This window comes from Fibroporia radiculosa (genome assembly GCF_000313525.1).
Source record: "Fibroporia radiculosa TFFH 294 genomic supercontigs, scaffold1143, whole genome shotgun sequence".
In the NCBI taxonomy this organism is placed as follows: domain Eukaryota; kingdom Fungi; phylum Basidiomycota; class Agaricomycetes; order Polyporales; family Fibroporiaceae; genus Fibroporia; species Fibroporia radiculosa.
In genome coordinates, this window is record NW_012133267.1 from 1 (window position 1) to 12303 (window position 12303).

Sequence of the window (12303 nt, forward strand, 5' to 3'; positions counted from 1 at the left end):
CCGCCGCCACCACCCTTACCCCCACCCACGACTTCGGCTTCTACAACCCTTCCTCCTCCTCCTCCTCCTCCTCCGCCGCCGCCGCCGCCGCCAAGTGCAAGCGCAACATCAGGTTCCCCTCTGCAGCCTGGACCCCCACCGCCTCCACCACCGCCATCCGCGTATAGAGTACCGCTCATCAGACCTTCTAAACCTGCGAAGCGTCTGAAGCCATTCTTTTGGAATAAACTTTCAGCCCCGTCCTTGCAGTCCACTGTATGGAATGATGTCTCACCAGAGGCGTTTTTTGATCTGAGAGACCTCGAGGCTACTTTTGCCATCGACAATGCTCCAACGAGTGGCTCCCAGCTATCGGCTTCGTCAATGAGGAAGCAGTCGGTGACCACTCTGCTAGATATCACTCGCGCAAATAACATAGGTAGGCTCGCTGATTAGTGTTATTGAGTGGCCCTCACAATTCCTCTGTAGCCATAATGTTGTCACGCATCAAGCTGAGCTTGCCTGAAATTCGCACTGCGCTTCTCGTAATCGACGACAGCAAACTGAGTGTGGATGACTTGAGAGCTATCGGGAGACAGCTGCCTACAGCAGAAGAGGTCAGCATTCTCAACGCGCACTGTGTCGAGGTTGTTTACCGATGCAAGAATAGGTGACTCGGTTGAAGGATTTTGGCGAGATCAGCAAACTCGCGAAGGCTGATCAGTACTTCTACCAGGTACGCCGAAGATATGATTGCGGTATAAACTAACATTTCTTTAGATCATGACAATCCCGAGATTGTCGGAGCGCCTTGAATGTATGCTATACCGTCGGAAGCTTGAGCTCGAAATCGAGGAGATTCGGCCAGAACTCAATATCGTTCGCAATGCGTCGCATGAGTTGCGCTCTTCGACTAGATTTAAGAAGGTTTTACAGGTACTAATAGTCCAATTATGCCGGTTATTTGAGCTTAGTGTATTGTCCAAGGCGGTTCTTGCTGTCGGTAATGCTCTCAATGGCTCTACATTTCGTGGCGGTGCCAGAGGTTTCCAGCTTGAGGCTCTGACCAAGGTGAGCAGATAGCGATCCCAATGTGCTGGAGCCAAACTTACATAGAACAGATGAAAGAGACGAAGACGGCTAAAGGCGGCTCAGACTGCCCGACTTTATTGCACTATCTTGCAAGAGTGTTTCTCCGGAGCGATCCTTCCCTAATAACATTCATCGAGGACATGCCTCATCTAGAGGCCGCCGCTCGAGGTTTGTCGGATAAGTACCCTGACTTGCCGAGACTGACTTGCTATGAATTGTTAGTCTCAATTCAGACAACCACGTCAACCGTGACCTCTATGGCAGATGGCCTAAAGCAGGTCATTACTGAAATCTCTGTGTTGCAGAAAACAGGACTAGCGCCCCCCGACAACTTCATTGTCGTCATGCAGGTTTGTCGCTCTGTACCTCTTGGTCCATAATTTGGTTTCAAGTACGCACCTCCAGCCATTTGTGAGAAATATGAGCTCCAGCGTGGATGCTCTCAAGAATATGGCCAATGCTTTGGAGAACGAGCTACGCTCCCTGTTAGCATTTTATGGAGAGAATACCGATGCGCAAGATGCGCCGAAACCGGAAGATTTCTTTGGTCTTATCTTAAGCTTCTCTTCGTCGCTGCAGGTTTGACGTCCCCCGCTACCTTTTCTGCATGAGCTGATGGTTTTTGCAGAAAGCTGGGTTGGAAGTGCATGATGCAGAAGCTCGTCTGAATCCGCTTAAAGTAGGGATCAAAGTCGAGGAGGCACCCTTCCCCTCGACAGAGGGAGAATCTGTGAGTACCAACCACTTCTAGATTCACTTGACGTGCTCATTCTTGTTTTCCACAGACGATCAAGCAGACTGCAGACTCTCAATTATTACTGTCGCCTCCCCGCTCTCACAGTCGTGCTACCGGTACATCGGTTGGGCGTGGCGACCTCGACCAAGCCATCCGTAGCATGCGGACGGGTCAACGTAGAGCGCGAGCTCCGAATAGACCCCTCAGCAAGATCTTCGTCGATGGAGCACGGACCAGTCGCATCATCGAGTAGATGGTATGTAGTCTCATATTTACATGTACATGTGCTCGTTATATCTATGTTTTATCTACCTCGCTCTCTCACATGAACGCCCTAAGAATCCATAGAACTGTATGTAATCCGGAAGATGGGATAGGAATATATATCATCGGGAGCGTGTCCTCTATCGGTTTAAAGGTGAAACGACATCACACCTGGCGACACAATCTAGGAAGAGATTGAAGAACCCTTGGACCTATTCGCAAAGTTAGTTATAATGCATATCGGCAACAGTAACCTTACGTTGAGAGCTTCTGCGACAATGCAATTCTTGCCTGATCGACCCCAAGAATCGTCGCACTGACGGTAACTGCACACATCTACAACTGTCTCGCCTGCGGTATGAACCCCGTTGAGTTCTACATCTACCCTATATCTCTTGCAGGTGAACAGTTCAGGCTGTGCGACGTAGGCGATCGTTAAGGCATCGTGTAGTGGAGGTCCGTCAATAAATCCGAATGTGGATTTGTACGAATCCGCGAAGAATCCGATGAGGGTGAAGAGCATGTGACGTAACTTCGAGTCTGCTGCTGGAAGCACAGTGCTTGACGCAGCAGTGCTTGAAGAAAGAAGACGACGCATTATGTCATCTCTCACTATCGCAGTGTGGGTAACGTTGAGCGGAATCATAGTCTTCTTTACGGGGATGTCGAGAACAATTTGTGCGGCCTCAGCTGGGTGACGCAATCTTCGCGAGTGTGGTATACAAGTGGAACTCGGTCACTTACGATCACAGAGGATATTGAACTCTAGCAGTATATCAGATAATTTTGATATTCAGATGCACGTCCTACGTCAACTTACCGGCAGAAGGAGAACGATTTCCCAGACCGACACCACCACCCATAAACACAAATTCATCTACGCAAGTTGTGAAATGAAATGACAGATTTGGAGCAGGTAGACCGACCTATGCCATCTAGTAGGTCAGGATATACACTCACAAAAAGAGCGATGTTCGTCATGGGTCCAGAAGACACAACAGTCACTTTATTACCGACACCTTGCTTCCAGGTGGTACGAATGGCTTCCGCCATGCCTTCGAGTGCACGTATTGGAGCACCATGGGCGTCAAGACGTTCTCGGACTTCTGCGGATTGAACGGAAGGTAATCCAATTACGCCCCCAAGGCCGTCGATCCCATGAATCTCAGGATCGTGTCGTGCTGGTCGGAGCAACGGCTTTGTGGCCCCAGGACATACACGAATGTCCTTCGGAGCGTTAAAGGCGTGCAGGCACCGTGCAGCATTGTTGTTAGTGTTTTCGGCATCTGCGTTTCCGTGCACCTAGCGTCGGCAGGACATGTTAGCAAGCCAATCTAGTTTACGTTTAAGGCCGCAGAATGCACCGTTGAAATACCTAACAGCTGTATACCTGGAGAATGTACAGCCAACAAGATTGCCGTAGCATCGTCGTGTCCCTTTGGATCGCAGCGATCAGAGCGGAGCGTCCATTTGTTCGGGACTGATCAAACGCTCACAGGATCGCAATCAAGCCAAACAAATCTCGGCATGATGTTTAAACGAAAGAATCTGTCCAAGATTAACTGAGAGAAGAAAGAGTCAGAGTTGAACAAATAATGTTGCATAGACGACAAGACTTACAAGTTGGAACTGGGAGTGGCGGCGAGACGGTGGCTGGGACGATCCGAATCTCCGCCCCCACATGCTTAGTCAGCGAATTTTTGCCTTCCCACTTTGCCGCCGCGTGCAGCATTCAACTCTGCCTCGCCATGGAACCTCATTCTCGGTTTTCCCAGTTCAATAGCAGACAAACAAGGGCCGGCCCCCTTACCCACAATGCGCGTTACATGGAAGTCCAATCAAAACCAGTGGACCCTCTCGAGAATATCAAACAGCGTCCAACCCCCTCCAGAAAGTCTTCTTCCGCTTCCGCCTCTTCGCTGTATATGTCTAGACCCATCGCAACCAATTCTAGAATCAAGCAGGGTGTGTTCCATAACTTTGTTCTCCCTTTCAACACCTTAGACTATTGCGGCGACAGATGAACAGTACCGGAAGGATATGTACCTTGCATTTGTGAACAACGCCTTGCAGCAAAAGAAGAATGTGAGTCTGATTGAGCCATCTATCCGGAACCTCAAACACCTGACACCAAGTAGGGTATATCTGACGCATTCGACGAACTAGTCGATCAGTTCAATCCAAAGAAGTCCACCCCGGAAGCGGCGGCATTGCCTGCACAACAGCTCCAGCTCTGGATTCTTGCTCTCTCACATGTTGTGTCTCGTCTTGAACGATATCATTCAGCTCTCGTAGAAGCCATAGTGAACGTTCCCTGGACGACCATGGACACCAGCTTCGTAAAATCGTATACGTCGTTCATTGGAATGCTTGTCAGTGCGAGACCGGAATACCTTTCTCTCGTGCTGGGGAAAGTCGCGCATGGGTTCACTTATCGTGGGTCTATCCGTCATGACTACATCTAAATGCGTTGATTTCCTGTCATAGAATCTGGACTGCAAGCATTAGACTCTGGTCTGCCCACAAGCTCGTCGAGACCTCTAACTCGCCGCATTGTATACGATCGTATACACTTCCTGCTACAACACCTCCTATCTCTTGTACCCACGCTGCCCTCTACGCTCCACCCTCTTTTAGTACGCAATTTTCCACATAAAAGGCAAACCCAGGCGGCCCAGGTGACATATATCCGCAATATATTGAAAGTCACTGAGTATTGCCCTGAACTTACGGAAGGCATTTTCGCGACCATTATTGATCGTGCCATCCAGATCGATGTACGTACTCTCCAGTACGCATTGATTTATCATTGCAGCTCTGACCTAGGTTGCAGGTAGAGATACAAGTAGAGTTGGAAGAATTAGAAGAACAACTGGCATCACATGATCAAGAGGAGATTTTTGACTTGGACCCATTTGATACTGTTGTGGGGCAGGAAGGAGAAGATGCTGAATCGGATGCTGAATCTGATGGAGACGACGGAGATAATTTGAGCGACCTCTCATCGGATGCAGGTGGAGACGTTGGCGATGATGAGAGGCCTGCGAATAATGTCCCCATCGACTATCAGCGTGTGCAGTCAATGGTCAATAAGCTAGACGCCATCCTGAAGGATGTCCTGGATCATTTCAATCGTGGTATTGGCGCAAATTCTCCCTCTTCAATTTCTTCACCCAGATCGCGATCACCGCGGTCCGACTCACCTCTAGTCCCATCGGATCGCGCTCAAGCCATTCCAATAGAAATTGTCGAAGACGAAAAACCAATCCGACGGCAGGAATTCCACACATTGTTGTCGCTCTTCGATCGAACGATCCTCCGCACGTTCAAATCACGATACACGCAATTCCTCGTGTTCTGGTACTCCTCGCTGGATGCGGAGTTCAGCGACCTTTTCCAAGGAATGCTCGTGTCCAAGGCTCTGCTGGAGGAGGACCAGCCCGCAGTAACGCGCGCCGCAGCGGCAAGCTACATCGCGAGCTTCGTGAGCCGTGCGACATTCGTCGACCGCGAGAGCGCACGCCGTGTCGTTGCGTGTCTATGCAATTTTCTCGGGAGCAGGCTGGATATCCTCGATGCCGTGACAGACGCAGGCGCGGTGCCACCAAGCATGTCGCACCATAGTGTATTCTACGCGGTTGCGCAGGCCGTGTTTTTGATCTTTTGCTTCAGATGGCGGGATCTCCTGGAGGAGCATGATGATGTGGATGAGTTCGCCTCTGCAAGCGTGCCTGCGAAAAAGTGGATGACCGAGCTGGAGATTCTGCAGCGAGTGGTGATGTCTGAGCTTAACCCCCTCAAGGTATACCACAATTTGACTTTCTGCCTAGCACATCTGGTTAATCGCTTGTCATTTAACAGATGTGCTCTATTAATGTCGTCATGCAGTTCGCTCGCGTTGCACATGCGACAGGTTTCATATACTGTTATTCCATAATGGAAGCGAACAGGCGGTCAGAGTACGCACCCCAGAATGCGAGTGGCGGATCTCAATCTGGGAAGCGCGGGCCCGTTGTGCATCCCTCGATGCTCGGGCATTCGATAAATTCGGAACTGAATACCTTTTTCCCATTTGACCCCTACAAACTTCCCCGGTCTGGGTCATATATCCAAGGTGTCTATCGAGAGTGGTCGTCTGTTGCCATTGATGATGAGGACGATGACGATGAGGACGATGACGATGACGATGACGATGACGATGAGGACGAGAACGAGAACGAGCAGGCCAGTGAAGACGACGAAGATGAAGATGCGCTTGCAAACAGCAAACCGCAAGACATTGCGGTGAGTGGACTGCGACCGAACTCTGCTGATGACGAGGCGAATGGATTGGGAGCATCGTTTGGTGGGATGAGCATCAGCCCGAGGATGGTCGATATCATACCAATGAGCGTATCAGTCTCGTAGCAACGCGTGTCTGGTGGCTTCGATTTACTTCATGCTACATTATGGGACCTCTCAAAATGTGAGTGCTACATTACAACCTACATGCCGTGGTATACAATGCTGGATTAAGTTGAGTGTGGTCGATATTAGCTATATGGATAAGTCTGTGTCAAACATCGAACACTTCTCTCACAAGAAGGGAACGCTCTGCATCTCCCCGGCCGCCAAAAAATCCTCGTCAAACGCGTCTTCTGCTGCTCTCTCCTCGTTCTCTCCATGGTATGCATACCCGTCCTCTCCATCGTCGTCCATCCCGAAGTGAATATCATCGTCCGACACGGAGCCATCCGAGCCGGGCAGCGAGCCCGGCATACTTTCACGCCGCTTCCACCGCCGTTTCTTCTGCTTCTCGAGATCTGATTCCTCGTCTTCATCCTCTGAGCCCGAGTCGATGAACGTCGGTGTGCTCGAGCGTGGGCTGCTCAAGGGTGATGCGGACTGCGCCAGGCCGACCAGCGTCTGACTGAGCCGCTCGAACGACGACATCTGGCGCAGATGAGATTCTCGTCGCTCCTCAGCTAGGGCGTCTTTGGTAGCACCCTCAGTGGCGGGCGGAGGCAGCGTAAACGGCTTTAAACTGGGCTGTCTGCTGCCGCCAAGACTAAAGTGCCGCAAACGCGCTAGCGTGCTCTGGTTAGACGTGTCGGAGCGTGCACTAAGTGCGGGTGAAGGAGGAAACAGATCAGGAAGCGGAAAGTCTCGGACCGGGGTTTTCCAGTAGTTGAAGTCCGTATACTCCGGCGCCCACTTGCGATGGATGGGAGGGAACATTTGGTCGACCAAGTCGGTCATGTGAATGTACCTGAATATATAGCAAGTTTGTGAACACTGATCTACGATGGAGGACATCCACAGTACGCACGATGATTTATACCCCGCCAATTCGAGCAGCTCCATCTTGACCTCCCCGGTCGAATCTATGGTAAATATCCTAGAGCTCGGCACATTTACGCTCCTGTACGACAAGGCGTCTGTGATCCGGTTGCCGAACCCCGCGTAGAACGGGTTCTTTGCGGTATTCCCAAACAACTTCTGGATATCTCTAAGAGCGGCCATCTTAAAGACCTCAGGCTTCCTCATGATCACCTCGCTGTCTGGTGTGAGCGCCATGCTGCGCAACAAATCATGCATGCTAGACATACCGGTGAAGCGAAGCCATAAGTCTGTCGGGACTCATGATTACAGGCCCCTCGGGCAATTGGTAGTCATTCTGCTTGACACCCTTTAGATAGTCCCTAGTGGAGTCGGCTTGCCCGATTGCTCTCGAAGTGAGGTACATTATCTTGTATCCGTTCCGGCAGATATCCGTGTACAGTTTAGCCACACCGAGATGCGTCCAGTCGCGCCCAATCATAGTGAAGACATGACCCAGAGCATCGGATCTGTGAACATTATTTCAACATACAAGTAGGTGAAGGCAAATGCAGACACCTCTTACTTAGTGATAGTGCCATCAATATCAGATATTACAACCCGGTCCGTATAGTCCCAGACAAATAATCGGGCAGTGCACGCGACGGCCCCAGTTGCAGATAATGAGAAAGTAATACTGTTCGCCCCACTCTTCAGGTTGAGCGATTTCTGTGATAAGTGATTTTCATTAAATAGTCATCGCAGATTTCCGAGCAGGAGGCTCACCAACTGATCTGAAGTCAACCTCAGGGTCTTCGCAAATCTCTTTCTGCCCCGCTTCTCCTCGTCCGAAGAGGCATCAGGAGTGGGCGACCTTAACTCGGGGGACAATGGCATCGTCGGAGCCGCAGAAACAGAGCGCTTCGTAGGCGCAGGGATCGTGTCCAGGACCTCTGTCCTACTCCTTTGCTAATAAAAACACCTCAGTCCGCATATCGCTCTGTGCCGTAACGTGAGGCGTACCATAGTTGAAGGTGCTGTATTCATCGCCCTCAAATCTGGCCGCTGGGCATTCTCCGTTCTCCTGCTCCGACTCCACCACCGCACCCATGAGGACGAAGATGGCCGGGGAGCAGCGATATCACCGTTCGTAGGGGCAAACATGGTGGTACCCGACAAGTTCGCGGATGACCGTTTCAATTGCCGTCGCTCCTCATCGGAGTACGACGCTTCCTCCTGTATGTCCTTGAGTTGTGCGCCTGGCGAAGGCGATCGTGATTGTGACTGCGCGAGTTGCCCATGTAGTGCCGCATCCCGCCACAAGACAAGGGCATCCATGAGGGGCGATCCGTCCTTCCGGGTGATGTACCTGTATCGCAAAACACATTAGACGTCATGGATTATGCACTTAATCACTCACATTCCACCAGCCCATCTGAGCACCAGGTCCTCATCCCGCACAACCTGCTCGTCGTTCAAGAATTGTTGGAAGTCGAGCTTACCCTTGTCGAACCGATCCGCGTCTACGACCTCGTCTTCTCCACCTAAAGGCCCTCTTCCCCCGCCAATTCTCGTCCATCCAGCATTACTGACTATACTCAGCTCAAACTCAACCACTTTCCGTTCTATTGACACCCTAAACCTCGTAGGGTCCACACGATCAACCGCGAGTAGCCCACCCGCGCCATATCGTGTCTCCTCTCCCTCACTCCCTTCGCTGTCCGCATCCCCGCTAAACGATGCCGGCGATGCTACGAAGCCATCCGACGTCTCGTCCTCCTCGACATTCGTGTCTACCTCTAATTCCCTCATCCGGCCTTTCCCCTTCCTTTGGCTGCTCCGTGCGTCGCCGAACGGCGCAAACATTGTCGTCACCGGAGTCTTCTGTGGAAAATTGCCCCATTCCCACATGTACTCCTGCGCGCCTGCGGGTGGACGTAACGTCGGGATGCTTGCGTGCGGCCCAACTCGCGCTTTGGTTGCGTGCATCCGCGATATAGATGGGGAGCGAGATGGCGGCGTTGTGGGCGGAGTCAGTGCGGGTATCCCAGGGGTCATGTCCCCCGCGAACTCGAGAGGTGGCTCAGACGTTGCCCGGAAGCTTGGAAATGGAACTCGATCAGACGAAGATGTCGACGGAGATGGTGTACCTAGCGCATATAGTCAGACAATGCGCACAAAAATATAGAAACGACTCACGCGATGATCCTGGCGTACTACTAGACTCGTCGCCATGGCTTCTGGTGATTGTCTTCTCAGACCGGCTGCGTTCATGAGCATGGTAACCCTCTAGATCGAAGACCATGTCTGTAGTGCATCAGCATAGCTTTCATCTTGAATACTAGCTTCTCACCGTCAGTATAGACAATCTCAGGCCCACCAACATTGTCTGCATCTGGAAGGGCTTCGTCGCCCTGGCCCGCGAGAGAGCTGACTGTCGAATGTATTGCAGCATTGCAGGCAGAAGCAGCCTTCTCCTTCACGAATTCTGCCTCATCGTGCTCGACTTCTGCAATGGCCTCCTTGACCGTCTTGTCCTTCAACTTATCCCTCTCTGCCTTCTCCGTCTCGACAGCAAAGCCGATCGCCGCCTTTCCAAGCTGTGCTGTGCGCGCAAGGAGCGATGGTTTGCCGTTGTCATCATCCTGACCGTTGCTTGTCGATAGCGGGGACTGGGTCCCTGTCCCTAGTGGCTCTTCGATACTGGGTGCATTCAGATCGAGAAAGTCTGGTTCCTGCGTTGCACCGGTAGTCATCGCTTGTTCCATCTGCGCTTCCGGGCTTTCTTTCGCACCGAACCTACCTGCGCGCTCAACATCGGTATTGCTCTGTCCGGGCTGCGTTGCGGCGAGGATGGGACTGGTGACGAGGGCCTCGGGAACATCTTCGTCCGTCTCAAACACAAAGAATGCCTCACCGGCCTCGCCGATCTTCATCGAAAAGGGAATCGGTTGCCCATTGACGAAGACATTCACCTGCTCCCGGCGTCACTCGGGATCTACAGACGCTGCACAGCGCAACGTACCTTCTTGTCTCCCGGTCGGAGGACTTGCCATTTTCCAAACCTGACGTGGAAAGGCGAGCAAACAAGCTCGGAGTCGTCGTCGGTAGTCGGAGTGGAGCCATCTGCGTCGTGGGTCTTGGGACGGCGAACGACTATGACGTCGATGGCGCCGGTGAGGGTGGAGGGATTGAGATCTTTGTAGTACTGGTAGGGAGCACTGATGGCGCTGACAGCACCGCGGAGATAGTTCATGGGGATGAGAGAGGGAAGGAGGGCGGTGGCGCGGGCAGGACATCCATAAGAGCGCTGCGCTCACCCCAGCGGCCGCTCCTCGTCTGGGGCAAGACCCACGTGCGACGATGGCTTCCGGGCCATTCCCCGCCAACGTTCAGCCGAGCATATGCTCCTCCTCAACCTCTCTGCCCACGGGGGCCATCAACTGACTGTCATGATCCGGTTCTGAATCTTTGTTCTCCGTCGCCAACATGCATCGGACCACAATTCTACGTAGCTCATCATTATTTTACGCAACAAGTCACCGGAGTAACCATCGTCTGGGGAAACAGCGACTTGTCCATTGCACGTCGGTTGGGGGCCAATCCAGGCACAAACGCCGCGCCTCCCCCCCCCTCCCCAATGATACTGGTGACGAATTGCAAACCCGGGTCGGATGAGTACAAGAATATTATCAACGCGAATTTCTAGCGAATTAATGATGGTGACCCCGCCCATGGTCCTCGTTGAACTTCTCGTGCTCGAATACAGGTCCCAATGGTGGCTGTTCACACGTGCGTGAGCGTCGGGCTGAGTGCGATAGCGATACAGACCACATACCGGCACGTTGCGCTCCCTGCACAGTAAACGCATGAGTAAGACGGCATCAGTGAAACACTCCGATGTAGTAAGAAAAGCGCACCATTTCGTGCCGTCGACAGCCTCGGCGGCTGAAGAAAACAATTACACGTCTGTCGCGAGCGAGAGTGGCAGTAATACTCACGTCTGTAGGGATCCGGGTGGAGTCTTTCAGCGAGGTCCGCCTCTGCTTTGTCGAAAAGTGCAGCAAGCTCTCGCGGGTCATGCACATTCCTATACGACGTATCCAAGTATCCCAAGCATGAGAGCCTACAACTCCACCAAAACACAGCACACACCTGTTCCTCTCAAACTCCGCGCGGACAGCAATGGCCTTCCCTCTCCAGAGATCGCGGCTGACCGTCCAGTTCAGCTCATTTGTTAATATTCGTCGATACAAGGATTGCACGTAGCGCCGATGCGCTGTGGTGAATGGTGCAAGTGTTGCCATCGTACAAGTTGGTGAACTTTGAAGTCGACGTCGCACTTGCGCTCACACTGGACTGAAGGCACGTGATCGATAGATGCCTACCGAGCGAGAGTAAATCGGGAAGGTCGGCTTCAACTTGCGGCATTTAGCTTAGACAATTTACATGCTTCTTGAATGTAAATAGACAGAAATCCCAAGATACTCAACGGATCTTCTACCGGTTAGAGTGAACACGCTAGCGGTATTGAATATGAATGCGTGCTCCGATGAAAAACATCGGTTCGATCTAAGCTTATACTAGGTTTGCGTCGGCCCGTCGACTTGAAGCTTGAAGTTTCACTAAATTTTACCACTATTCGAATGGACCAGTCGCTTCTCAACGCTAATTATCTCGTGCATCATTTCTCTGCCGCTACGTGAGGATATCAGTCATTCCTCCGTTTGATATCCTGGTGTGCATGCCTTACACAATCCTGGCACTCGAAGGTTATTCTGCAAGTGTTATGGCATGCTCACAATACATAGCTCGTTAAATCCGAAGGGCAGCCTCGGAGGCAATTCGGACAAGCACGTTGAAAGCCCGGCTGAAGAGAGATATCTCATCATTCGAAAGCAGGGCGAAAAAAACAGCACACAGAACTCGGATGC

The 12303-nt window shown here is 51.9% G+C and overlaps 5 protein-coding genes across 5 annotated transcripts; 2 read left to right on the plus strand and 3 right to left on the minus strand.

The window, feature by feature from the left end:
- Positions 1-363: 363 nt before the first annotated feature.
- On the plus strand, positions 364-2060 carry FIBRA_02199 (uncharacterized protein; the record flags this gene model as incomplete). Its single annotated transcript, XM_012324064.1, has 10 exons — positions 364-418; positions 469-596; positions 650-715; positions 760-915; positions 967-1050; positions 1101-1239; positions 1294-1421; positions 1477-1650; positions 1700-1801; positions 1857-2060. 10 exons carry the CDS (start codon positions 364-366, stop codon positions 2058-2060), a joined length of 1236 nt encoding a protein of 411 aa, XP_012179454.1.
- Positions 2061-2211: 151 nt separating this feature from the next.
- On the minus strand, positions 2212-3754 carry FIBRA_02200 (uncharacterized protein; the record flags this gene model as incomplete). The annotated part of the gene is made up of 8 exons (XM_012324065.1): positions 2212-2283; positions 2331-2761; positions 2816-2836; positions 2892-2948; positions 2998-3373; positions 3436-3507; positions 3568-3633; positions 3692-3754. 8 exons carry the CDS (start codon positions 3752-3754, stop codon positions 2212-2214), a joined length of 1158 nt encoding a protein of 385 aa, XP_012179455.1.
- Positions 3755-3819: 65 nt separating this feature from the next.
- Positions 3820-6478, plus strand: FIBRA_02201 (uncharacterized protein; the record flags this gene model as incomplete). The annotated part of the gene is made up of 6 exons (XM_012324066.1): positions 3820-4036; positions 4092-4156; positions 4210-4507; positions 4559-4848; positions 4905-5873; positions 5933-6478. 6 exons carry the CDS (start codon positions 3820-3822, stop codon positions 6476-6478), a joined length of 2385 nt encoding a protein of 794 aa, XP_012179456.1.
- A 168-nt stretch (positions 6479-6646) lies between these two features.
- FIBRA_02202 (uncharacterized protein) lies at positions 6647-10625 on the minus strand (the record flags this gene model as incomplete). The annotated part of the gene is made up of 10 exons (XM_012324067.1): positions 6647-7319; positions 7380-7607; positions 7660-7899; positions 7956-8098; positions 8156-8338; positions 8393-8738; positions 8790-9519; positions 9569-9676; positions 9723-10344; positions 10395-10625. The coding sequence occupies 10 exons, from the start codon at positions 10623-10625 to the stop codon at positions 6647-6649; spliced, it is 3504 nt and encodes a 1167-aa protein (XP_012179457.1).
- A 457-nt stretch (positions 10626-11082) lies between these two features.
- Positions 11083-11676, minus strand: FIBRA_02203 (uncharacterized protein; the record flags this gene model as incomplete). Its single annotated transcript, XM_012324068.1, has 5 exons — positions 11083-11151; positions 11208-11223; positions 11290-11317; positions 11371-11459; positions 11525-11676. The coding sequence occupies 5 exons, from the start codon at positions 11674-11676 to the stop codon at positions 11083-11085; spliced, it is 354 nt and encodes a 117-aa protein (XP_012179458.1).
- Positions 11677-12303: the final 627 nt, after the last annotated feature.